Genomic DNA, 27,844 nt, shown 5'->3' on the forward strand with positions numbered 1-27,844 from the left:
TCCGTTTTAATCACGATCATTTGTAAGACTCTGCTTTTATTTTAACATCATGCTGAAATAAGTGAAGACAAAGACAACCTGAAGTAAAGTCTTGTGGGTTGATTTTAGAGCTTTTAATTTGACCATCAGGCACCCAAAGACAGCTCAAAGAACATTCACAATTTGCAAAAATAGAATCAGAGTTGATTGACAGTATTCCAGCATTTGCAATATGAAAGAGTAGTGAAAATGCAGTATCAGTTTATGATGAACTAAATTTGAGATGATTTGCAACCATTATAATACCCAGAAACCAATAACAGCACAATAATTACAAGTAAAACAAATTACAAATTGGAAGAACCATAATTACACGAGTGACCTAACTGAATTTGATATCGCTACGATATGAATAATGCATCTGAAACCTAATTTTATTTTTCAGCAGCAATATAAAACACTAACCCTTTTCCAGTGCCCATTATTATATTAAAGTGAAAAACTATTTTGGGCCTTGAGTACTTTGGACAATTCTGTAATTATAAATAAACACACAGATAAACCTAATTAATGCAGAAAACTCAATTCTTCATTAGTCTGGAAGCCTGTAATTGAGACTAACACAACAAAATATAAAACATCCTTTTTTTAATCCACAATTTAATCAGGCTTTTTAACATATTTACGTTAACTACAACCCTCAACGAAATCATATCAGTGCATCTTCAGCTGTTCTCGGTATGAAGAATGGACTGTCTTAATAAGTGATCACTGCAAGCTCAGTGTTTAACATCAAATTAAGTTAAAAGTTAGAAAAGAGAAGCAAACACTTTATAAAAGTGAAATCAACCTGACTAATCTGAAGCCATATTTCTTCAAGCGAATGCAGAATTGGGCAAACTTAGTAACTATCAGACATTAGTATGATGTACAAATGAAGCTCTTTAAGATGGAGGAATTTGCGGCGTGAAATCAGTCGGTCTCTTGCAGGATTGTTGAAAGTGCTTGTATAACATATAGGCTTCATTTGTTTTTGTTTTTTCTCCCATGGCAGCAACTTTACCTATAATTAGAGTTCCAGAAACATGACATTAGTCAGTGACATCATTGAATTAAAAGACATCAGTCACATGTCCTGAATTAAACAAGTGTTCTACACTGGATACAGCAAAAACAAACACATTTCTCCATGTCAAAAGAAAGGTCTCCATTATATTGCTGGAGATTTGCCACTTGTGTTATTCTGCATACAGAATTACAGATTTAGTGATATACAAAGAATCTCTGCTTGAAGTATTTTAGATTATTCTGGTTTTTATTTATTGAGTTAAATTGTTGAAGATCATGCAAATGCTTTGATCATCTGTGTTCAATTTTTGAAGTAATTTTTTCTGCATCTTTTAGTAGGATGCATTAGGTTATATGAGAGACCTGCAGGCAAACAAATGGTTCTAAACAGGATTTGCATTGAAAAAGTTTTCAGCTCCTGTACTTTCAAAATAATTTTGCATAAATACACATTGATATATTCGGTTGTTTGTTTATTACAAAATCCTCCTAAGCAAGGTTCAGATTCTGTGTGGCCTTGGTAATACCGAATTGCATGCATCCGTTTTTAGACATGATGCAAGAAGATAAATATTTAAGAAAAAATTGAATCTGTAATCAGCTACACCCAACATCTGTATTTGCAAGAAAGTCTACAAATGTTTAATTTAACAATCAAATGTGAAGTAAGACTGAAAGATTGGGTTAGATGAAAGGAACTGCAAAATTGACAATCTTTCAGTAATAATGCCGTTCAAATGACAAAAATGAACAAAAGATTGAACGCAACACAAAATAGAAGCTCTGCGTATTACAATTACACTCACTTGACATTTTGAAAAGTACATTCATTCAGTCTCTTGCCTTTTTAAAGTATTGAACACCTCAACAAACAAAACAATCAACAAACATTCATAGAAACAAACAAACATGCATGCATACATACATACATACATGCATTAGGCCTTAGCAATAGTCAATATAATTCTTATAGTGCAATATATAAAAATGACGGCAGTGATTTTTGGAGGCCGGTATATTGTCTATGTTATATAAAGAAGTTTAAGATGATGGTGGTGATGGTGATGATTAGGTTATATAATAATACATAATAACATAAGGTTTTTTTTTTTTGTCCAACACGCTGCATTTTGCTTTCTGTGGATTATGCAGCATTTGCGCACACACATATACGCAACATTTTCATCCACCTATTTTTATGTGTATTTTGAATATGCGCATTTAATTAAAAAACAAAACAAAATCTGGGTTGATGGAAACGACAAAATAGCATATTGTAAAACATCCGACATGTTGTTTTGGTCATTCTAAAACGCCTGAACCATTTCAGTATTAGTGTTATTATATTACTAATGACCTCCAGAATCAAGAATGTCTGTGATTGCGTCTCACGTCTTCAAACGCCACCGCAAGTTCACTGCATGTCAGGATTGCGTTATGAGGTGGAAGACATTTATTGAATGAAAAAACGATTAATGCAGCTTCTCCTACCACAACAAATTCTGTTTTTATTATTGATATTTGATGTCAGTTAATCAAGAAGTGACCATTTTGTTTGACTCGTTGGATGGAAACGCTGCTTTATTCGCACGTCTGTTATGCAATAATCCAGTTATGCTCATAAAGTTAAAGTTAATTTGCATTACTTGGCTAAAGAGATGAAGCTGTTAAACACACTCGAAAAATCAGCATTAAAAAATGCTGCAAACCTTTAACAAACAGTCCTGTCTTGCCTGATTATTAAAAAATGGCGCCTGAGATGCTTTAAAACACTTTTTTTTTTACATCTATTGTTTATTATTATTTATTCGTTTTAAGATTTTTCTTCATGTTTTAATTTTAAATGTCTAAATATTCTTAAAACTATAAAGTTCTTTGAAACAGTGTACCTGAATTATTACACTATTATGTTATAAAAATTTATTATTTTTTTATTAGTGACAAGTTATGAAGTGGCAAAAAAATTGTTTATCGCAATTAATTTGCGTGCAATACATCACCCAGCAAAAAACTGATATCGTGACAGCCCTAACATGCATCAGTATTTACACACATAAACCGGAGTCTATTAAGCACTCAGAAAAAAAACAAAACAAAACAAAACAGCATCATTATACCCATTTTTGAGCTTGTGGGGTCCCTAGCATAGCAAAAGAACACCATAGAGCATGCTTTATTCATTTAACTACCATTGGACCATGAAAGTTTTTTAGCTAGACTTGGAAGTGATGGTTTATCAGACAAGGCTGCGTTGTGGTTTAATGCTTTATGTTTAAAGTGAAGATCTGAAGTGTGTGCAAAAGTGCAGTGTCAAATCAGATTAAATAAAAGTGATTATGGGATTCCACCAAGGATATGTATTGGTGCAGTTATTATTGACTTGATACATAATTGCTTAAAGCTGCAGCTAGGATTTTATTTATCAGGGCTGAAAAAAAATGACTTTTGTAGGAATGCAGTGTATTAACATGCTCCATTTCATTCCCAGCTGGATGCTGTGCATCATTTTGCCTCAATCATCGACTGCAAGTTTTCTACACATCACTCTGCATGATAAAATGGAGTTTCCGGGTCTTCTCTTGCTATTCAAAGGAAAATTTGATATTTCTGTTTTTTGATTAAAAAAGTGGTTAGTAACTATTAATCTTTTAGTTGTGTAAATTGCTTCCTTGTCCTCATTTGTAAGTCGCTTTGGATAAAAGCGTCTGCTTATTGACTAAATCTAAATTATTAATTGTGTTTCTGGTGATATAATATTCATCTGTCTTTATCTAGACAGTAAAACTGCTTTTTTTTCAAGTGGTTATTTAGTAAATAAATACTTAATTAAAAATGAAAAACATCATGACAGACACCAGTCTGCTTTATTTAAATGTGGGTGATTTGGTGCATGATTTATTTAAACATTTCTCCTAGAAATGACATTTTAATTCTGACATGGAAACACTTGGAAACACTTTTAAAATCTCTCTCTCTTTTTTAAAAGAGGCACTGGTGTAAGTTGGTCCGTATACGTTTTGCTCATTTGTTTTCCAATTTTAAACAGCAATAGATACGAATATGGTTGTTTATCAGTTTTTTCTTTTACTAAAAAGACACCAAGTAAATTCATTCATTCATTTATTTTCTTTCTTTTTAGCTCAGTCCCTTTATTATTCTTGGGTCACCACAGCGGAATGAACCACCAACTTATCCAGCATATGTTTTATGCAGCAGATGCCCTTCCAGCTGCAACCCATCACTGGGAAACATCCACACACTAATTCACACACACATACACTACAGACAATTTAGCTTACCCAATTGACCTATACTACATGTCTTTGGAATGTGAGGGAAACCGGAGCACCTGGAAGAAACCCACACGAACACAGGGAGAACATGCAAACTCCACAAAGAAATGCCAACTGACCCAGCCGAGGCTCAAACCAGCAACCTTCCTGCTGTGAGGCGATAGTGCTATCCACTGCGCCACCACACTAAGTATACAATAATAATAATAAACCTATCATTTCTATTATTATTTAGGCCTACAGTAGATCTGAAACAATCTTGTAAACCAGGTGCTGCTCAGAAAAGGCTCATTGCCCAGCATCAGGTGCACAGCAGCAAGTTTGGTGGCGAACTATAGGCCTATTATTATTATTAATATTATTATTATTTAAGCCTTGCCTGGAAACAGTCATGCAAACCAGGTTCTAAACGAAAATGGCTATCTTTGCTCAGCATCAGGTACATAGCAGCAAGATGTTTGCCAGCGAACCTTATAATAATGACAAATGTCTAATAATGCTGCTAATTTAAGTTATGCATACACAATGAATGCAAGGCTAAAAACTGATCAAATGACAATGTGTCAACTTAGTTTATATAAATAATTAAATAATATTAAATAAATTATTGCGTGCTGATTCACAGAAGACTATTATTTTGAGGGTGACGACACAAGCTCAGATTTGGTTGACCAATCAGAGAAAAATAGATGTTTCAGAACGGTCTACATGTGTATAATTATTTTTAAGGTTGTTTATTCGTTTTCCTATCCTAAACCAAAAAAACGTAAAATCAAGCCAAAATATTGTTGTTTTTTCCAGTTTTTTGTGGGCAAACGAAAACTCATAAATGACCATTTTCTTCATTTCCTTGATTCCATTTAAAATCGGAAAACAAATGAGCAAAACGTACACAGACCAAAGTTAATGGTAATCTGGCCACAAATTCTGTTGTAAACTTAACTGACCTGTTCTCAAATTAGAATTTTTTGATAAGATGAATGGGGTTCTGGCCGCAGAAATGCAACCACCCACATTTAAATGTCAATATTTGTATGATGTTCAGAAACACTGCCGATTGATTTGAGAAAGTAACAAGAAAGGAAGGAGATGCTTCTTATTCTTTTATAGACTGGCTTAGATCATAGATCCCTTTGTTCTTACCACGAATGTGAGGGTATTAAAGCGATCCCTCTTCATTTGTAGGCACCTTTTGTTTACGTTTTGACCTGCAATCCAAAAGTCCAGTATCTGTATATGCATGACTAAATAACTAATATAATACACCTCAAACCAGGAACACTCACAAGACATCACCCAGCAAACAAAAACCCTTCCACCAACTAATATAATACACCTTAAATCAGGACCACTCACAAGACATAGCCCCAGAAACCAAAAACCCTTCCACCAACTAATATAATACACCTCATAACATGACAAGACATAGCACCAGAAACCAAAAACCATTCCACCAACATGGAACCCTTTCACCAAACAAACAAACAAACAAACAAACAAAAACAGCACATGACAAACTAACCAAAACACACACACACCAACACAAATCTCTAGACTTAGAGATTTGTGAAAGACAAAAATGGTTAAGGAAAGCAGATTTCCACAATAATTTTTCATGGGAACTTCATTGTCCACTTTTTCAACCTTCTCCCAAAAGAGATTTAAAACATGGAGATATAAATCATTTCACAGCATGAAAATCAGGACCAGAGATTGCTAAACTAATGGTCATAAGAAATAAGTAAGTTTATTTAACTCAAAGCATCTCCATTTCCCATTAAAAAAATGTGTGGAACTCTAGATATCAAGTAAGCATAAATGGGATAGTTCAGCCAAAATTGAAAATGGCCTCATTATTTACTCTCCCTCATGTGGTTTTAAATTTTTACGAATGTCTTTCTTTACACAAAAGAAGATATTTTATGGATAATACCATAGAAAACTACCATGGAAGTCAATGGGTGCCAGCTACCAGCAAGTTTCAAAATATCTTCTTTTGTATTCAACAGAGAGGAAAAAACTCAAATAGGCTTTGAACAAGAGAAGTTCTAATAAAATATCAGAATGATATTTGGGTGAACTATCCTATTAAGCAGATGAGACAAAGTTGACCACTTACTGTTTCGTAACGAGCATATAAACTCCAAAACATCCAAGTAAAAGTAAACCTGGAACAAAATAAAGGAATTGTGAGAACTGAAAATGACTAAAGTTAAAAGAAGAAAAAACTATTGGTGTATTTTTCTTATAAAATTACATTTTCTAATCATCATTCTACACTGTAAAAAAAATAAATAAATTTGAGGCTTGTAATTTTCATTAAAAAATGTATGTGGTCATTAAAAATAATGTGCATATTTTCTTAAAAAATTATATTCTGGATTTATTATAAAATATTGAGATGATTTTGCTAATAAAATCAAGAAATAAATTTCACTTGTTTTTTTAAGCAAACTAGTGCAATTATTAGGCTTAACTTGAGAAACTAATTAAGCTAATAAAATTGAGGAAAGATGGCTTCATATTTATAAAAAAAATAAATAAAAAAAAATCACTCTTTGCGGATTTGATTGAGATGTTTGCATTTGAATCTCAACAACAGCAGTGATCAGATGACATTTTGAAGGAGCACAACATCAATGAGCATGTTAAGAGGTAAGCATTAATAGTTTATAATGTTTATTGTCTTATATGAGCTCTTTTAGGAAAGACGCATGCCGTTCATGCTTGTTCGGGAGATTAGTTTTTGCCATACAATGTTTTTAGGGATACACAAGTACTTTTGACCACCCAACCATAGTTTAAACAGATTTGCTTCTGCGTTTATTATTAATAATATATTCACATTGAACAAATTATTTGCCTTTTAATAATTAACAGCAATGACCAAGCATTGCTGTTAAAGTGTTGTGGACGAACAACAGGGATCTTGTTAAGTGGTAAGCCTAAGCTAAAGTTAAGTTAGCTATAGCTATTCAATGGGGTTTATGCACAGCTAGTACTTTTCCATTTCATAAGGTTACTTTTACAGCATTGATGATGTAATGAACTGTGTTTATATATAATACTGTATAGAAATACTAATATTTGTTTGCTTCATTTTTCAGATAAAGAAATGTTTACAGTATTTTCCCACAAAAGAAGAGCAGTTTAATCAGGCAGATTTTGATGAAGAATATGGGTGCCAAACAGCAGGTATTTTTTATAATGTTATCAGTTTATTATTATTATTATTATTATTAAGCAATATTACTAATTTCTACACTTTTGTTGCGTTTGACCTCACATTAAATCAGAGGAGATGTCCTCTGTTGCTGGTCTATTTGTATGAAAAAGAGGAAGAGCTCATCCAGGAGTGCAATGTAAGTGTCTTAAAGCATTTCAGATATTTATAGTTTTCAGAAAACTGCATTTTACATTTTTGAATTACTGTTCACAGAGATACAAGGAAATGGTTTATTTTTTAATGTATGTCCTTAATTTGTTTTGGTAACCCTTAATCATTTGAAATTTAAACTGCATAATCTCATAATAATAAACTTAATGTTTATTTTTTAAAGTGTGGGAATGCACAGAGAATTGCTGTTTGCCAGAGGAATGACCAACTATGAGGATTTCTACATTGTCTTGGAGGATGAGTGAGTCATGGCTGGCGTGAAAAATCTAGAATTGCTGAACTGGATTTATACAAATATTACCCAAATTAAAATCACCCTAAAACAAACTTATAATAGGTTTCTGATACAAGCTCACAGCTACAACCTTTGGAGAAATTTCACTGCATTAATTAACTGACTGATTGATTGTATTGCTAATATTTCGAGATACAGCTTTTATACTGGTTTTTTTTTTTAATGTAATACACAAATTCTGTCAGATTTTGTAAAAAAATGTAACTATTCCTACAAAAGAAAGTTGGCAGAATTTTTTTTTCCATGACATGAATAAAGAACTTTTTTCAGAGCTTAACGTTGCTGTAGACTTTAAATAGATTTGTTTAACAAATTGTATGTATGATCTTGTTATCAGTGGAACATGTATTAAAATGATATTTGGCAAGAATGCATTGTGTATGTATTCTATTATAAATTATATATTTTACATTTTATGAATGAGTAATTTTCATTATTAATTATGGGTAAATGGTGGTGGATTTGCTTAAATTCTAAAAGCACATTTCACTAATAATATTAAAATAATCATATATCACTCAAAAAAACGAGTAATTTTCACATGATTCTTTCAAGTGGTTTTTGTAAAAAAAAAAAAAATCAAGTTTTGAAACTACTTTGAAAAAATAGCGGTAATAATATTGAACATATTTTGTTAAGTACATAGCACATAAGATTTTTTTTACAGTGCATCAAATATTGCATCCAATTAATAAAAAATAAACAGACAAGCAAACAAACTGCAGTGCAACTTTTGTCAGGAGGATGTTACTTTAAAATGAACTTCTTACCGGAACCTGACATGCATAAAACCCCATAAAAGCAGACGTAAGTCTAACTTATTGGCATTTATTGTCATGCCTGAGACTGTAAATGGTACTGATGTGTGCACAGCCTTCAGTCAGTAAAAAAAAAAACAAAACAAAAAAACAGGGCTGTCCAGTAAAATGATTTGGCTGCTGCTGCTACATTACTTTCGTTTATTTATTTGCATTACTTTGTAAAATAATTATGCAAGTAATTCAATAGCATTTAATTATATTGAGCTGTTCCAGTATCTTATGATATATAAAAAACAAGTTGATTTGAAAAAAAGCAAACTTATTTAAAACAACCCAAGACCAGAAACCTCAGATATTCAGTCTGACCCTTGTCAAGGTCACAAACGCTTGAGATAAACCTCGTTTTTGGATCAGCTTCCATTTCTCACTCTACACGTCTCCAAGCTTGTTGGATAAACATTTTGTTTATAATGACTGCTGTTGTAAATGTGTACTTATTTTAAGCTACTAATTTTATTCCTGTAAAACTTAGATCATTTTAAATTGTTTTTTTTTCTCCTCTCAGTGCAATTTTGGCCCAGTGAACTACATTTCCCCCTAAGACCAAATAAACTAAAAGATGGCTGAGACAAGACTTACCACCACTACCGAAAATTCCACCTAAAATCGCTGCAAAAAACAACAAATTGATAAAATTTAAATAATTACAAGAAATGAATGGAATAAGACAAAAACATTACAGATTTGTCCTTACAATCTATCAGATCAAATAAATATCTCAACACAACAAGTCTTAAACCCAAATCTAAAACTGAATTTAAAAAGTAATCAAACTCTGACAAGCACAAAAATGTTTGACAGACACACAAGTTTACTGAAATACTCAAATAAAATCACATACAATCCACGGGTTCATACAATATACAAAACAAACAAAAAAACAAAAAACACTGATTTCCACTAAATAGCATACATGTCATATAACATACAATATCAAATGGAAAAAAATGACTCACCTCCTAGAGGTGCGGAAGACGATGATGATTTTTCTTCTGTGGAAAGAAAATTAACAGAAAAATAAATAAATAAAACACACACACGATAAAATAAATTAAACAAGAAGAAAGAGTGAAGAAATAAGATACAAATAGACAGATCAACTAGAGAAGACTGTAAAAGATAATAAAATAAATAAAATAAAAACCCTAAAGCTTTGTTAAGCTGCTTTGGAAATGTGTCATGCTTCACCAATACATCTGAAGTGAATTGAACAAACAAGTTCTAGAAAGGAGTGATGCATTCTCAGGCAGGCAGGCAGGAGGACAGTATGGAGTATTACAAAAAGAGTAATTTTAAAGAAGTAACATCATCAAGATCTAGTTAGAGAGAGAGTGAAACAAGAATCTTACAGTAACTGAACAATATACAATAAACTTGACTTAAACCAGGATCAAAAAATGGAGTTGTAAGTACAAATGGCAATATAAAATTGCAAACACTTATTATTCTGAGTTATGAGTTAATGAGTTAGGAGTTAATCTTGGCAAGAATAAAGTGAGTAGTACAAACAAACAAACAAACAAATCTTTCAGAAAACAAACAGGACAGGGCAAAATCACTTCAGTAATTAAATGACTTGCTGCAGCATAACAGCAAAAAATGTATATAATGACTTAACATTTTTTTACATCAGTGTTCCTCAACCACATTCCTGGAGAACTACCAACACTGCATGTTTTAGATGTCTCCTTTGTATGTCACACCCATTACAGGTATTTCAGCCTCTGCTAATGAGCGGATAATCTGAATCAGGTGTTTGGTTAAGGAGACAAAGGAAAAAGTGCAGAGCTGGTGGTCTTCCAGGAACATGTTTAAGAAACACTTTATTAGATTACATTCAATTAAATATCCTTAACTGCATGAGTCAGGACTAGACATTATTAGTAACTCACAAATTCATGAGAACTTCCCTAGCTAAATGTTGGTTTTTCCCATGATCTACTTTAAGTTGACCATCATCATTACATAAATATTTATTTACATGTTTATGTAATGAACAGCCATTGAAATAGTCTCAGGACTTCCAGTTTCATTATATTCATAATAACTATATTATACTTAGAATAAAGAGGATACCAGAACATAACCTGCCCGAGCAGGTTTGCCATGTAGCGCAATATATCGTGGTCACAAAAAAACTATTAAAAACTGAGCTACCTTTTAGTACCTAAAACCCAGGATTGGTGCAAATTAAACTATCTGCTTATTAAGTGTGACGTCACGCGAAGCAGCTTCCAGGTCCAATCGATCTATCAGACTGTATATTAGACTCATCAAATGGTAATAATAATCGTTTACAAAGCGGTGTAATACTTTTGAAAATCACGATCGCAATGTACATATCCATGCCTGATATCTGATGGCCAGAAAGTGATTTTTTTATAAATTGTTAAAATTTTGTTATTTGTGATGCAGCGAGTCCAGAGACACATGTGTGTAGACAATGACTTTATATAAAATTCACTTTAGTGTGATATGACTAAAAAGTGGCCATAAATGAATACTTTCTCAATTCAAATGAGTAGCGGCTTGGACCCCGAAACAGTATTCCATAGGTCATGACTTAACAAGCGGATAACTTGACTAGCTAGCTAGTCAGCTATTCTAGCTTTACACTACAAGCCACCAAACCTTTTCTCTCTGTTTTTGGGGAAATATTCTGGAAGATTCTAATTTCAGAATAAAAACTGCAGTATACCATTTAAGAACAAGCATATAAACACTCACCACACAAAAATGCTGACATTTTTGGACTTTACATGCTAAATTCAGGGTTTCCTAAACCACAGAATTACCATTTGATGAATAAATGGAGTACATATACACTACTGAAAATTCCAATAGCATGTGATGGCAGCAAAAATTAAGCAGCAATGTACCGTCAAGTCTTTAATTTTCATTCTATCTCTTTCTAAAAGTTTATTTTAATTAAAGATATGATGCTACAATGCACATTATCTTAATCTTTTATTTACTGCACACAAATTTAATATTCAAGATAAACTATCTATGTACGAAACTTGTAAGGATAACTTTGGGTAAAAGATTTGCACCTGTGCAGTTTCAATGGGCTATATGCAAAGCTAGTGTTTTTCAACTTCTTGAAAGCTTTATGTGACTATTAAAAATTTAATATGGTTCATTTTACAGCATTGATGTTGTAATGTAATTCAAATGTAATTAAAAAAAAAAGACGAAAACCCATGTAACCGCCAGCAACGTCATTATCAACAAGTGAGTGCAGAAATTCCATTGAAAGTACTGGAGCAAAATTAATTTCCATATTTTAAAGACATGACATGGAAAAATATAATTTAATGGAGTGCTTTTTGTTTTTGTCTGATACCCACTTTATGTAGTATCTCAGCCAGGCAGTGAAGATCGATGTTTTAAAAAAAAAAAAATCATATTATAAACACTGCGATTTTGTATGAGATGGCAATTAACCGACAATTAAAAGTCTGTGTGCATATACCCCATTGTACCCCATATTGGAAAATATAAAAATGTAGTACTAGAAAGAAAAAGTTTAGTAGTACTTCCATGAATCGTATGAATAGTACTTACATGAAAAAAAAAAAAAAAAAAAAAAAAAAACAGCCACTTTTATTCTCAAATAATATGGGAAATTTTCTAAACCATTAATCACTGAATAAATTTGAAATTCCTAGTACAAAATTTTGGGCCACTACTTTTTCTTAGTTCATAAGTTCTCTACCACCGCTATAGAATGCTCTCTCTTTCCAAACATTGATGATGTTAACTCTTTTAAAAAAGGGCAAACCTCAATGATTTAATATTGGAGTATACAGTATGTAAAGAGGATAATACCATCACCATCAGGTAGCACTTTAGATGTTGTGTGAGATGTGGGTGTTCTGGCAGTTGTGGGTGCTCTGGCAGTTGTGGTAGTTGTAGGTGAGGCTAAGAGTTACACATACAACATATTTGTTAGGGAACTATAATTGCAAGTTAAAAAAAAACTACATAACCCAAGAAATGCAAATTGCACCCTTTTTTTACCATGTGGGTAAAGATTAGCCATTCAGGTTTGGGGATTTCTTAAAAAAATACATTAATACTAATTTTCAAGTAAAAGATTACAGTAAAAAAAAAGGCTGAATTTGACAGATTTTTTTTTTGTTTCATGATTTTGTTTCATATGACACTGGCATTACATGAATATTAAAGGGCACATAGATTACCCCACTCATATTTAATAAAAGTCTTTTGTGTCCCTAGTGTCTGTAAAGTTTCAGTTCAAAACACCCATCAGAGTATTTATTATAGCTGTTTGAAGTGTCTGTATTATAGCTGGGAAAAGGTTGTTGCTGTTTTTTTGCACTGGGCCTTTAAGGCTAGTCATCCCCGACCAACGTTTCCACGTGCCTGTCAACAACATGCCTCAATCGCCGTCCTCGGCTGCCTCAGGAAGCAGATCTCACGTAACATTTGTGAGAAATACTACAGTAAGAACTTTACCAATCAGTATTTAATGCATTTTTTTTTTTGTAGAATTGCAACGAGTTCACGCACACACAGCGCAGACACACACACCCACACAGCACAGACACGTAGCGCAGACATACCCACACATACAGAGCGTAGATACGCAGACACGCCCACACATACAGAGCGTAGACACGCAGACACGCCCACACATACAGAGCGTAGACACGCAGACACGCCCACACATACAGAGCGTAGACACGCAGACACGCCCACACATACAGAGCGTAGACACGCAGACACGCCCACACATACAGAGCGTAGACACGCAGACACGCCCACACATACAGAGCGTAGACACGCAGACACACCCACACATACAGAGCGTAGACACGCAGACACACCCACACATACAGAGCGTAGACACGCAGACACACCCACACATACAGAGCGTAGACACGCAGACACACCCACACATACAGAGCGTAGACACGCAGACACACCCACACATACAGAGCGTAGACACGCAGACACACCCACACATACAGAGCGTAGACACGCAGACACACCCACACATACAGAGCGTAGACACGCAGACACACCCACACATACAGAGCGTAGACACGCAGACACACCCACACATACAAAGCGTAGACACGCAGACACACCCACACATACAGAGCGTAGACACGCAGACACACCCACACATACAGAGCGTAGACACGCAGACACACCCACACATACAGAGCGTAGACACGCAGACACACCCACACATACAGAGCGTGTGTACATATATATACACACATATATATATATATATATACATACATACATACATATACTATATCTCCAGGAAGTATTCATAGCGCTACCCTTTTTCCACATTTTATGTTACAGCTTTATTCCAAAATTTATTTCCTCAAAATTCTACACACAAATACCCATAAGGACGATGTGAAAAAAAGATTTTTTTTAATTATAGCAAATTTATTAAAAATGAAAAAGCTGCAAAAAAAAAAAAAAAAAAAAAAAAAAAAAATCACATGTACATAAGTATTCACAGCCTTTGCCGTGAAGCTCTAAATTGAGCTCAGGAACATTCTGTTTCCACTGATCATTCTTGAGATGTTTTAACAGCTTAATTGGAGTTCACCTGTGGTAAATTTAGTTGATTAGCCATGACTTGAAAAGGCATACACCTGTCTATATAAGGTCCCCCTTAAAAGTGCATGTCAAAGCACAAACCAAGCATGAAGACAAAGGAATTGTCTGTAGATTGTAGACAGGATTGTCTTGAGGCACAAGGCTGTGGAAGGTTACAGAAATATTTCTACTGCTCTGAAAGTTCCAATGAGCACAGTGGCCTCCATCATCCGTAAGTGAAAGATGTTTGAAACCACCAGGACTCTTCCTAGAGCTGGCCGGCTAACTAAGCTGAGTGCTTGGGGGAGAAAGGAATTAGTCAGGGAGGTGATCAATAACCCGACGGTCACTCTGTCTTAGCTCCAGTGTTCTTCTGTGGAGAGAGGAGAATCTTATAGAAAGGACAACGATCTGTGCAGCAATCCATCAATCAGGCCTGTATGGTAGAGTGGCCAGATGAAAGCCACTCCCCTCCTGGAATTTGTCAAAAGGCATCTGAAGGACTCTCAGACCATAAGAAACAAAATTTTCTGGTTTGATGAGACTAAAATTGAACTCTTTGGAGTGAACGCCAGGTGCTACGTTTAGAGAAAACCAGGCAACGCTCAACAGGCTAATACCATCCCTACAGTGAAGCATGTTGGTTGCAGCATCATCCTGTGGGGATGTTTTTCAGCAGCAGGAACTGGAAGACTAGTCAGGATAGAGGGAAAGATGAATGCAGCAACGTACAGAGACATCCTGATTGAAAACCTGCTTCAGAGTGCTCTTGACCTTAGACTGGGGCAGATTGACCTCAGACAGTTCATCTTCCAGCAGGACAATGACCAACTGACAAAATATCAATGAAGACAATGACTTTATATAAAATTCACTTTAGTGTGATATGACTAAAAAGTGGCCATAAATGAATACTTTCTCAATTCAAATGAGTAGCGGCTTGGACCCCGAAATGAAATGGCTTCACAACAACTCGTGAATGTCCTTGAGTGGCCCAGCCAGAGGCAAAAACTAAATTCTATTGAACATCTCTGAAGATCTCTGAAAAAGGCTGTACACCGTTGCTTCCCACCCAACCTGATAGAGCTTGAGAGGTACTGCAAAAAACAATGGGCAAAAATTCCCAAAGACAAGTGTGCCAAGCTTGTGGCATCATATTCAAAAAGACTTGAGGCTGTAATTGCTGCCAAAGGTGCATCAACAAAGTATTGAGCAAAGGCTGTGAATACTTATGTACATGTGATTTTTCTGTTTTGTTTTTTTTTTGTATAAATTTGCAACAATTTAAATAAAATCTTTTTTCACATTGTCATTATGGGGTATTGTGTGTAGAATTGAGGAAATAAATACATTTAATCCATTTTGGAATAAGGTTGTAACAAAACATAGTGGCAAAAGTGAAGCACTGTGAATACTTTACGGATGCACTGTACATATAATAACTTGCGCTGTTTAATTTTGGCGAGCTACCATTATAATTTGAGGCACAAAGGCGTTACTTTTAGTGTACTCTCAGACAGGTATATTTTTAGTAATGCATTTTTTTAATTAATGCCCAGTGTGATTAATTGTTTTAATACCTTTATCATCTAATATGACATGCTATCTCAACTAATAATAATAACTGCAAAAATTAATTTTACAAATTAACAAAAAAGAATAGAAATAAAGACAAAATAAAATGACAAGACTGGAATATTTTTGACAAGTTATTTTGTTAAGCATTAGTGTCTTCAATTGCCAATGGCCCACGTGTGCCTGCAGCACTCACTATCCACACAACAACTCTCTTTATATACCACAAAAGATTTAATCAAACACACCACCACATTTAATAATGTACTTACCTTTGCAGGTCAGGAGCAGTTTTGTCCATTTGGTTTCCTCACAAGTAGCTATCCTAGATACTGTTGAATCAACTGGCTCATATCCACTCTTGCACTTAAATGCTACTTTGTCTCCATGAGGAAAAAGGTCTTTGGAGCTGAACTCCTCTCTTAAAGTGACATTTCCTCCAAAATTAGGCACTCTACAAGGCTCTGTAAAAAATATGCATGATAATTAAACTAATAGTAATCATTTAGCATTACAATCTATATTTTTTACAAACCACTTGAATGTGACATATTAAAAGCTTTAAGAGTTAGGAAAATTGTGATAAAGCATTAAAGGGTGTTCATTTATGTATTAAATATATATGTATATTCTTACCAATGCACTTTGGTGGTTCAGGATCCCATCCTCCTGCTCTACAGGCGATTTCCTTTATTCCTTTCAGTGTATAGAGATCTTCACATTTGTACTCTATAAAGTGTCCTATTTTGTATGGAGGAGATCTTCCACCAATTCTAATTGCATGTGGAATTTCAGGCTTTGGACACCCATCTGCAAAATGGGACAAATTAAAAAAAGTGAACATTAGCATTTTATATTAATCAAACATCACATCAATTTGTTAGTACTAGTATTCATAAACATCCAAATAAAACCCAATTTTCATTTGTAACCGTTTTAGCAACAACTTACCCAAACATTTGGGTGGATCTGGTTTAAAGGTCCCATCATCAGAACAATGAAGGTTTGAACTTCCACTAAGACTAAACCCAGAATTACATCTGTAGGTTACAACTTGTGAATATTCATAACTTTCCAAAGGCTCATCTGAAAGTTGTCCATTTTCTATGGATGGTGGTGCCGCACATTTCACCACTGAAAAAAAAACATCCAGGTGAAGAGATTGAATATTTTGCTGCATCACCCAGTAAAAAGCATATAAAAACTCTATCAAGTATTGCATGCTCTTCTATGAAATATTAAGCACAAATCTTAACTCACCTTCACATTCAGGATCTCTGCCATCCCATCCTCCATCGCGGCACACTCTTTGATCTAACCCATACCCAACTAACATGTATCTGAAAGAAATGATCATCTTCTTACAAAACACCGCAGACAATCTCAATTCCAAAATGTTACAATAGCAAAAAAAAAAAAAAAAGAAGAAATTTCTATAATCTGACTCACCCTGTGTTACAAATGGGTTTAATTGTGTCCCCAAACAAAATTCCAGATATTTCATATCTCCCATTTACAATTTCTGGAGGACTTCCACAGGATTTTTCTGTAATCAATTCAAAATGTTAAGCAGATGCACAATTTATAACACATGTGTACAGATAATTGATTTATTTAAAAACAGGAGTAAATTAATATTAATTATCTGCTAATATAGAGCTCAGACTCATTATACAGTGCATGCATTTTCAAGTGCAATGTAAGTGCTAGTCTCATGTCTGCAAAAAAATAAAAAATACATTTAAAAAAAGGTAAGGACTACTAAGCAATTTAAGGACTTGGTGGCCTCTACTCAGCATCTTTTACATTTCTAAATTGAAAAAAAAACAAGAAATTTCTTTTAAAGGCATTTTGAAAAAGTTTACAATTTAAAGGTAAAATAAATGTATGTTATGTGCAAGAGATTTATTGGCAGTACATACTTTTGCAACTGAGCCCTAGATCTGTCCACTGGCTTTTTGTACAAGTAATTGATTTAGTTGCTCTTGAATCAACTGGTGTGTGCCCAGACAAGCACTCAAATGTTAAAGCAGATCCATCTGGCAAAGTTTGACCTGGACTGTAAGATCCTGATAAGACGACATTCCTTGATTCAAAAGAAGGCAGTGTACACTCTCCTGTGGAGATAAAAACAAAGCAAGTGTGTTATATAATGGAACATTAATCTAATAGTCATCATCATTATTAGCACTACTAAACTGTCTTCATTTGTGGAGCTGAAATTTCAATGCAAAAGGTTGAGGATTTTTCATTATTAATGTTTCCATATCTTGGAATGTCTAAGGCAGACTTAAATTATAGCAAAATAAAGTACAGACAACTCTGCAAACGCAGGTTCTACAATGAAATAATCCTAGTTAACAGAGTTATTCAACTGCTAATGTTTCATTTGTGGTCTATGGACAAAACACATCTTCTGGTTAGGGCCAGGCTTAACTCTATCTAGACCACATCATCCATATTTTCAGCGTATAAAGCATTTTATTCAATGTCAGAGGCTACAAGTTTTATTAGTAATAAGCAAATAAGAAAAATAAGTGCAGTAAATTGTAAAACATTTTGCACTACAAGCCAGTGGTACAATACATTAGAACAATCAGATACAAATACTTGTTTGCAATATCAAGCAGCCCAGCAGACTGTTGTACGGGCAAAAGTCACTGGGTTTATTACACATACTCAAATATATTATACGCATCCATTTCATGACTACAGTGAAGACTAGTTTTGTTCAGAAGATATAATACTATCAAGCATCAGAAGACTAAAACAGTTTTGCTTGCAAAACATGGTGTTGTTGACAGTATAAATATTATGCTGCTAGGTGATACACCACAGTAAACAAACTCACATCTACTTTTTCTTATTTTTTCTTATTATGATTATTGAGTATAACACTATTCAAACAAAAGAATATTTATGTCCAACTTTTCAGAGTTTTTGCAGGTTTTATAAAGGCAAATCTAAGCCTTCAATACTCACTTATTTAAATTAGGTTATCATTTAAATAAGATTGTGTTATCTTAGTGTCATTTTATAACTGCCGCTCCTTTTTATTGGTTTATGATATTGTTTTTTTATACAGTGAGGGAAATAAGTATTGAACACGTCATGTTATTTCCTGGGAATAATATTTTTAAAGAGCTGTTAACATGGAATTGTAAAATGGGAAAACAAAATAAATCTGAAAAACAACTTGAGTGTAATAATGAAATGACACAAGGAGAAAGTACAACACTACTGAAAAGTATTTATTACTTTATATACAAGACTTTTTGGTGATGATTTTTTTGGATATGAAAAGAATTCACATGCACTGCTCATTACAGACTTTAACAAAATGTTAAAATCTTGATGGTTCTGTGAGTCTCGTCTTTCAAATCTGATCATTCTGCAGCTTGATTTTCTTTCTCTGAAAGCATGTGAGAGTTTTAATGGCTGTGTTTTGCATGATTGTCTTGCTGAAATGTCTACCCTGGTTTCATCTTCATCATCCCGTTACTGCAGATGCTGGACTGAAGCAGCTAATATGAATTTACAATGATGAAAAGCAGAGGGTTGCTGAAGAACTGCTGAGATTTCAGCTGCTGTCTGGGTTTTCACTGCATTTATACACCTCTCTTTCTTCATGTGTTCAATACATTCTCCCCGTGTCATTTCATTTTTATTACACATAACTTCATTTAAACTAATTTGAAACTATTTTAAAATAAACTAGTTTTGTTTTCTTTACATATGTGGATTTATTTGGTTGCTACCAACATTTGATAAAAATTTGAAGTCAAAAGCACCTAGTTTTCTGAGAAAAATAGGCACATGTTAAATACTTACTTCCCCCACTCTACATTGCTCCTCATGTTCGTTGTGATCTTGAGCGGTTTGACAGGTGCCTCAAACAAAATTTATTATTATTATTATTAAGCTTATTAATAATAAGGGTTTATAAGACCCTATTATGGTATGAATAATTCAAAAGAAACAAAAAACATCCTGTGAATTTATAGGATGAGAATATTTGATGTATTGTTCTTCCGCAATTGTTTTGTTTCCTTATCCAGCGCAAATACCTAAAGGACCATAAATCCAGAGACATTTGCTCTAGAAGCAAAATTATGAGACAAGATATCCTTTCCTGCTTTCTGTAAAATTGCTTAAAAGAAAGTGAATTATAAATTAAACAACAACTAATACCTGGAACTGCATATACAACTTAATCCACACACAGCATTGATTCTTATTTTATAAGCTCACTTATAAGGTGCCATAGTGTGCATTTACTCAGCAAGTCATAGTATTCTCTTGATATCTACAAATCAGTAGGTTTGTGGCTTAGATAAGGTCAATTCCCCTGAAACAGTTTTATATGCACATTTATAACCCCAAAAATTATCTCTAGTATCAGAAGCTCAGGTTTGACCATAGTTGGAACTGCCATAAGTAAAGGGTATAAACAGAACTTCTTAAGTTGAATTTAATACCTTTTACTACCTTTTTTAATACCTTCAAAAAAAATTAATACCAGCACGACTTGCAACTGTAGTGGCGTAAATTAAATATCTTTCCAAATGGAATAACATATTGCAGATAACATACATTTAAGTAAAGCAGAGGGATTAATCAAGGTATCACAATGGGCCTTTGTCCATAGTTTTAAATCAATGTCATATATGTCAATAGTGGCTCTTCTAAGAACAGTTCGGTATGGTTACGGTTGTTTCTCCTCTGAACCTGAAACAGTGCAGCACAATTACAAACTTTTCTCGACCCGGAATTCTTGGCACAGCTAGACAACTGTGCTGAACTGTGCCGATAAATTCCGTGTGTCAGGGCTCAAAATGAACTTTTTTACTTGGCCGCACCGGTGCTCCCAACTTCAAATATTTAGGAGCACCAAAAAAATGTAGGAGCACCCACCAAAAATGATGAGCACCACTGCAAATTGTATATTAAGGGGTTTGTTGCATTTGAAAACAACATCAATTAGGGCTAACAAAAACCAGAAACAACTATCTAACTAATTCTGTGATGACTTAATAAATGTTGTACTAATTTCAAAACAAATGTTTAATAATTATAAAATAATAATGATGACAATAATACTAATATTGAATTACATTTCTCATCATCATGCTGCCTTAATTGTGCCTAAATCGGAGTTATCTGCTATAAAAAGTCCTACTGTTACTTTATGAAAAATAAATCTATGGTTTGCATCAAACAAGCATTGCAGTAAGAAATGTCCATTTTGCAGTAATGTTTTTATATGCATGTCAATGTAATAAATAATATTTCTGCAACAAAACAAATGAAAGATAATAAATCATTCAATTCAAGGCTGAAAGCTGCGAAGCAGTCATCAGTATTTAAATAGAAAATAATATACACCTCAAGAAAGAATGGACAAAAAAAAAGGAAGAAAAGTCTCAATTCTATCACTGTTAAAATGTTTTGGTTTGGGTTTGTGTCATTTTAAATGCTCAGTCTTGTTATACGCTGATTTACTTTTTGTGAAAAAAGCAGGCGAGTCAGCCGACCGTGGCAGAGCAGGAATCTCGCGATGACCACCGGCGCAATACGGCTCTTTCTTATGACCCGCAGATTCAGAACAAACTCAGTAAAGACTAGCTTCTTTGGCGATGATGTGTGCAGTGTTAGATTATACATTTAGCGGGCATTTGCGCTGACACGCAGTGAATGCAACGCATCGAGATTCTGGCACCTTCTCCGAAAACACTCGATTGATCTCAGCTGGCGGATCAACATTCAAAACATAAAATCGCTGTCATCGGTACTTTTCACTCTTCAGCCGTTTGAATTTCCTGTGATCGCTAAAGCTCCCTGTCATCTGACAGCGGAAAGCCTCGAGTGACTGACAGCTGATATGAACCAATATAGCGGCAATATAATCGTCTTCTTGCAGAGGTGGGTATAAGCCTCGCGGCTTTTTGCCAACTACAGGCATAGGCCAGTCTTTAAATCTTGAGTCCTCCAGCCAGAGGTTTGAAAACTTGCATTTACCCATGTTTTAATTTAATTAATGAATGAAGGCGAGCTCGCCTATATTGTTGGCAGCAAGCCAGCCAGGTACCCACCTCACAGGTCCTACTCTCAACATACAAATAAATCCAGGCAAAATTTAGAATAAAGGCCTGCACTTGGCACAAATTGATAATTTAACTAAAATATTGGGCTCAAAAATTTAATACCTCGTCAAATGACATTTATTACTTTTTAATGCCCTTAATTTTGGCTAATTTCATTGACTACCTTTTACACCCTGGAGTATTATTGTGCCCTGCTCTGATTCTCATCATTGCCTGCTCTCTCACACAAGCAGTGTGATGTACTCTGAAATAGACACATGCAAAATAATTTTACTTCTATTGGTCCAAAAAAAGATTTTAAAAGAGGTCTTGTTAAATCTTTTCCACAGAAATGGTGAAGTGGTTTAAGCGAGAAGGAACGAGTGAATTATCTCCCGAGTTGTGTTGCAGATGATGTATAGTCTAAATTATTTTTTTTATTTACTCATAAATTTTAAACCGAAAAAGATTAAAATATAATTGGGCCTGACTCAGCATGAATGCTGCTTTTCAGCAGCTTCCTGGTGCTCTGCAGAACATTAAAACATGCAGACACCCTTAACATCTCATGCATCAACACATGTACAACAAACAGTGCAAATAATCACCAAACACACAAAATGAAGATTATAATTATACTTTAAAAAGGAAGAAAGATGTAAGTTGGAGTTGTATTTTAAAGCTTCAACACATATAAAACCCAGACAAGAATTTATATCAACCTTTAACTCAAGAGAAATTACAGTAAGAGCGGAGGAATGTGACACTGCATAAACTTAATTAAAAAACAGCATTGTCTGCATTTTGTAAACAAAGTGGAATGGCGAGCTTTAGTCCCTGCCTGAAAATGTAACACAAATTACAACTTAAATATATGCTTAGATAAACTTTTTTTTAACTATCACTGTTGTAATCTCCTTAGGAAATGTTTCTGAAACATTGGTTATGAAACTCACAGTATGCCATTTCTATTTACTGCACTCTAATTATTCAGCTATGCCTAGGCATATTAAGATTTTCATTGTATGGCGCCTTTAATGTTATTCAGTTTCTCAGAAAACTTCTTTATTTTGATTCTCAAATAAATATCTAGATTTAATGATGTTTGTACTAGCAAAACAAAAATACAGAGGAAGATTTATTGTGATAACTGCAAATTTTGATCTAATTTAGGTCTTTTTAAGGCTTTCAAATAAGATAATATTTTAGGTGAAATTTTGGGTTTTGGGACGTGGGACTCAAAAGAACTATTTTGGGAATTGTTATAATAATTCTTTCTGTATCAGGCTGACTTAATTAGACTTCCATGATATAGAGCATGATAATAATGTGTGTCCAAACTTGGTCCTAGAGGGCCGATGTTCTGCATAGTTTAGCTCCAACTTCCTTTATCACACCTGCCTGTTTTTGTATACCTAGAAAGAGCTTGATTAGCTAGATGAGGTGTGTTTAATTGGGACCGAGTTTGGTCACCTTTGCTCTTTTTTTAAACTAATATATTGTATTCTAGAGCTCTATTCAATTGCTCTGTTATGAATATGCTGATCATTTTCTTTTACTTCTTGGTGTAACAATATATATCAGACAAAACTCTTGTGTTCACCCTAAAAAAAATCTCTACACATTTACTTGTTTTCATATGGGCAAGTGTAGAGTTTAATCTACTGTATAGCTACTGTATACCGGTTCTTATACCTATTAAAACTGAACTGTACTGGTACCTGCAAAAATGTTTCCAATTCAGAGGAAGGTAATCATCCTTATCTGATACAATCAACACAACATGAAAGAATGTGAACATGCTTATGTATCATTTAGCACTTCGGTCTAACAAGTTAATTTTTAAATGTGCTCAATAATTAAACAGGAACTTAAAAGGACCAAAAGTCACAAAACAATTTTGTTTTATATGGGTTTAACTGTAGTTTGGCAGATACAGCAGTCAAAAACACGTGGTGGGTAGACAGACAGACAGACAGATAGATAGATAGATAGATAGACTGTACGATATTGGAAAAAATGTTGCAATTTTTTAACACAATATTGCAATATTGAATATATAATTTCAGCAGATGAATTGAATGGGTCTATTTGAAAAGAATTCATAATTTTTCAATACATTGGGATGATTTTTAAGTCTTCTTTATAAAATAAAATAAACCAATCATAAACATTGAGAAATACAGTGGAGCAACAACATTGTACGAACAAAATATACAGTGCTCTATGATTTTCTGGAATTTTAGCAATATTTAAATTTAGTAATCAAATGTAAAATAACGTTTTTTAGTTTTCATCGTATATACAGATAAATATAATTATTATTTCCTAAAGTTAGAAACGTAATTTCCTAAATGATAAAAACAAACATAGATGATAAATGCTTTGGTAACATTTTTTTGTAACCTTTTAACCCGTTTTTGTTTCTTTGTGTTTTTATTGCATAACAATAACAATAGCATACAAAAATTAGGAATACAATGCTTCCATTTTTTCACATCAAAGGAACAAATCAGTAGAAAAAAATAATAATAAAAAAATAAAATACCAGTTTGACATTGCAGATCCTGCGATGTGAAGATTACGTACACACAATTTACATAAAATGCAGGGTTCCACACAATTCATTCATGTTGTCCCCCAACACAAATCGATTAAGTTAACTTAACAATTTTAACAAATTTATGTGGATTGGACATAAAAAAATTAAGTTGTGCCAATGAAATCTCAAGATTTGTGTTGCTTCAGCTCATTTTAATTAAGTACGAACGAGTAAAAAAATATTTTTGAGTGTATGCACAAATTGCGATATCGATGCTAAAATTATATATTGTGCAGCCCTGATAGATAGATAGATGGATAGATAGATAGCTACTACTCACCTTGAACATGTGTACACATCAAAAGACAGGAGAACAAAGCAACAGCGAGAGAAAGCACATTTCTTGGCATCTTATTTCGATGAATGGCAGCACTAAATACGTTTTTGATTTCTGCAATTAATAAACATAAAAACAACTTAGTTATTAGAAATTCACATTGAACTCTTTTTCTGAACAACTATTTTCTGTTAGCGGCTAGCATAACAATAACATTAGAGGCCGGTTTGAAATTATGAACGTCGCATTTCGTCGTAACCTCGCATTTTTAATTAGCCATACAACAAATACTATCACTCAGTACAACACAAGTACACGACAGAATAAAAACACATTTTTTGGTTAGCATGTTAGCGGCTAGCATAACAATCAAGACGCAATTTAGATTAAAGCAATTGCTTAAAACGAATAAATAAAAAAGGGGTTAGTCAAACTAACCAAGCCTCATATAAATATCTTACAGATTTCTTCGTTATGCTAAAAATAACGTTACGCAACGCGTTGAACTTGGAAGGGCGTGATGGCAACTAACATTACACTTCAAGATTAACATTAGATCCATAAACATTTAACGTTAGAATAAACAGTATCAACGGTCTGTTTAGTGTAATAGTCGATAACCCTAAGCCTAGCCAAGTCCAACACACACAAAATATAATCGTGTAACAACACACGCCACACTTTGAAATAACAATCATTTCGATTAAATTGTTTTTGGTTTCTGTTTATTAAGTCTAACGTTAACGTTAGATGGTGCTCAGAAAAGATGAACGTTTTTTAACGTTACCTTTAGGTGTTCAGGCTATATTTCTCACTCTTCCGTGTCAGATTAGGTCAGTTTAACTTTCCGGAACAGATTAAAGCGTACGGAGATCATGTCGGGTTAGTATTTTTTTCCAAGGAGGTGTTTTACAGCAAAGGGCGTAACCAAAACGTCATACAAAGGCCCTGGAAAAATATACCCATTACCGCCACCTACTCCACTGGAGTGTGGGCAGTAGCTTGACAACAACGTACTAGGGATAGAGAAAGAGAGAACTATCATAAAATATATTCATGCTAATTTCTTACACTTAATCCTGTGTTTTTTATATATTAAGTCTCCTGGACTTGACATGTGAGAGCGGATGCACACAGGAAATCCGCAGGGCTGAAAAAAACCTAAGTATCGCACACTATTTCCTTAATACAGATGTTAATGTTTACAAGATCCGTTTTTTATTTTTTTATTTTAATAACGCATTAGTAAATGCAGAAACCAGCGTTAACTAGATACATAAATAAACGAGTAATAAATGATGTGCAGCATTGTTTATGTGAATTCTCAGTTTACGATATTAATAGCTACATTAACTAAAGGAGACTTAACCCTTTAACTGCCTGCTCTAGCAAATGGTTGACCATGTTTTGACTGTTCTCAATAATGGTTTACACTACACAGCATATATATATATATATATATATATATATATATATATATATATATATATATATATATATATATATATATATATATATATATATATATCAAACAAACTAACTAACTAACAAGTAAATGAGAATCTGAAATATTTTTTATGGCATAATTAAAAAAGTAAAAAATATTTAGCATGACCACAGAAAGTTTGAGTATTTGGGCAATCTCGTTGATGTTGCAAGATAAGCGAGGGTGTTCTCTCAATAGTTTCCTTACCTACTTAAATGACACTTTTAAAATAGCAAAATGGAGTTTGTGGATGAAGGTTTCTCACACGGTTAAAAGTAAAAATAATATTAACAATAAATTTTGAGTTCATGATCAAACTATTATGATTAATCGTGATTAATTTTCTCAATAATGACAAACCCTCTAATAAGGCTACTTAATGAGAAACCTTATAACTATTAGAGCTTGAGTTGTAATTTTTAAGAATGAAATGTTGCAGAAACAAATATCACAATACATACATTCATTCATTCGTTGTCTTTTCAGCTTAGTCCCTTTATTAATCTGGGGTTGCCACAGAGGAATGAACCGCCAACCCATCCAGCACATGTTTAATGCAACGGATGCCGTACCAGCTGCAATCCATCACTGGGAAACATCCATACACACTCATTCACACATACTATACGGACAATTTAGCTTATTCCCCTTTACCACATGTCTTTGGACTGTGTGAGAAATCAGAGCACCCAGAGGAAACCCACACCAACACAGGGAGAACATGCAAACTCCACACAGAAATGCCAACTGATCCAGCTGAGGCTCGAACCAGCGACCTTCTTGCTGTGAGGGACAGTGGTACCCACTGCGCCACCACGCCGCCCCAGAATTTATACAACTTAAATTATTTACCAATTTAGAAAAATCTAAAACAACATCGTCTTGTAACTTCATTTTTTGAGCTTGATTTTGGTAAAATGTTAATATAGTGACACAAGACTTTGCCATGACTTTGTCAGTGTTTAATTGTTTGAAACTACAGTTACATTCATGTGTCGCAGTGACATTTTGGACATGAAATTTCTGGTAGACATCAATAAAGTTTTACAAATACATTTTATCTTATTATACTAAAGCATTGATACTTAATCCCAATATCAAATTTCCAAAGAAAAACAAAATTATGAAATGTTGGGCAAAATATTATATCAACAAAATCATCAGTCTCTCTATTTACCACAAGGCCCACACAGTTTGCACACTTTCTACAGACAATTCAGAAGCTATAAGAAGCTTTGAGTAAAAACAAAGAAACCCTACAAACGAAGAGCATACATATGGCCATCAGGCTATATAAATACACATATTCATAATATCAGGAAGACACATCTCAGGAACATACATCAGTCAGTAACTATAAAAAGAGTTTAGAAATT

The 27,844-nt window shown here is 33.8% G+C and overlaps 1 protein-coding gene across 6 annotated transcripts; it reads right to left on the bottom strand.

The window, feature by feature from the left end:
* Positions 1-83: 83 nt before the first annotated feature.
* On the bottom strand, positions 84-25,911 carry rca2.1 (regulator of complement activation group 2 gene 1). Of its 6 annotated transcripts, none has more exons than XM_005162166.5 (14): positions 25,770-25,841; positions 24,986-25,096; positions 17,943-18,137; positions 17,470-17,566; positions 17,281-17,360; positions 16,972-17,154; positions 16,657-16,830; positions 16,293-16,484; positions 12,691-12,777; positions 9,810-9,845; positions 9,433-9,462; positions 6,460-6,508; positions 5,484-5,548; positions 85-1,042 (listed from the first exon to the last, which is right to left on the bottom strand). In XM_005162166.5, the coding sequence occupies exons 2-13, from the start codon at positions 25,053-25,055 to the stop codon at positions 5,500-5,502; spliced, it is 1,242 nt and encodes a 413-aa protein (XP_005162223.1). In that variant the 5' UTR covers positions 25,056-25,096; positions 25,770-25,841; the 3' UTR covers positions 85-1,042; positions 5,484-5,499. The 6 variants fall into 6 exon arrangements, with proteins under 6 accessions (NP_001013512.2, XP_005162223.1, XP_005162222.1 ...); XM_005162165.5 differs by having other exon boundaries at positions 12,685-12,777; NM_001013494.2 differs by lacking the exon at positions 12,691-12,777 and having other exon boundaries at positions 84-1,042; positions 25,770-25,911.
* Between the last annotated feature and the right edge of the window lie 1,933 nt (positions 25,912-27,844).

Source organism: Danio rerio, chromosome 23, assembly GCF_049306965.1.
Source record: "Danio rerio strain Tuebingen ecotype United States chromosome 23, GRCz12tu, whole genome shotgun sequence".
NCBI lineage: Eukaryota > Metazoa > Chordata > Actinopteri > Cypriniformes > Danionidae > Danio > Danio rerio.

What these genes read in the sequence shown, in the direction of transcription:
- rca2.1 (XM_005162165.5), bottom strand. Translation starts at nt 25,055, where the DNA reads ATGCCAAGAAATGTGCTTTCTCTCGCTGTTGCTTTGTTCTCCTGTCTT. An exon ending in TGAACCACCAAAGTGCATTG is followed by an intron (nt 16,485 to 16,656) that starts GTAAGAATATAC and finishes TATTTTTTACAG; the next exon opens with AGCCTTGTAGAGTGCCTAAT. An exon ending in ACTGCTCCTGACCTGCAAAG is followed by an intron (nt 12,778 to 16,292) that starts GTAAGTACATTA and finishes TGTAACTCTTAG; the next exon opens with CCTCACCTACAACTACCACA.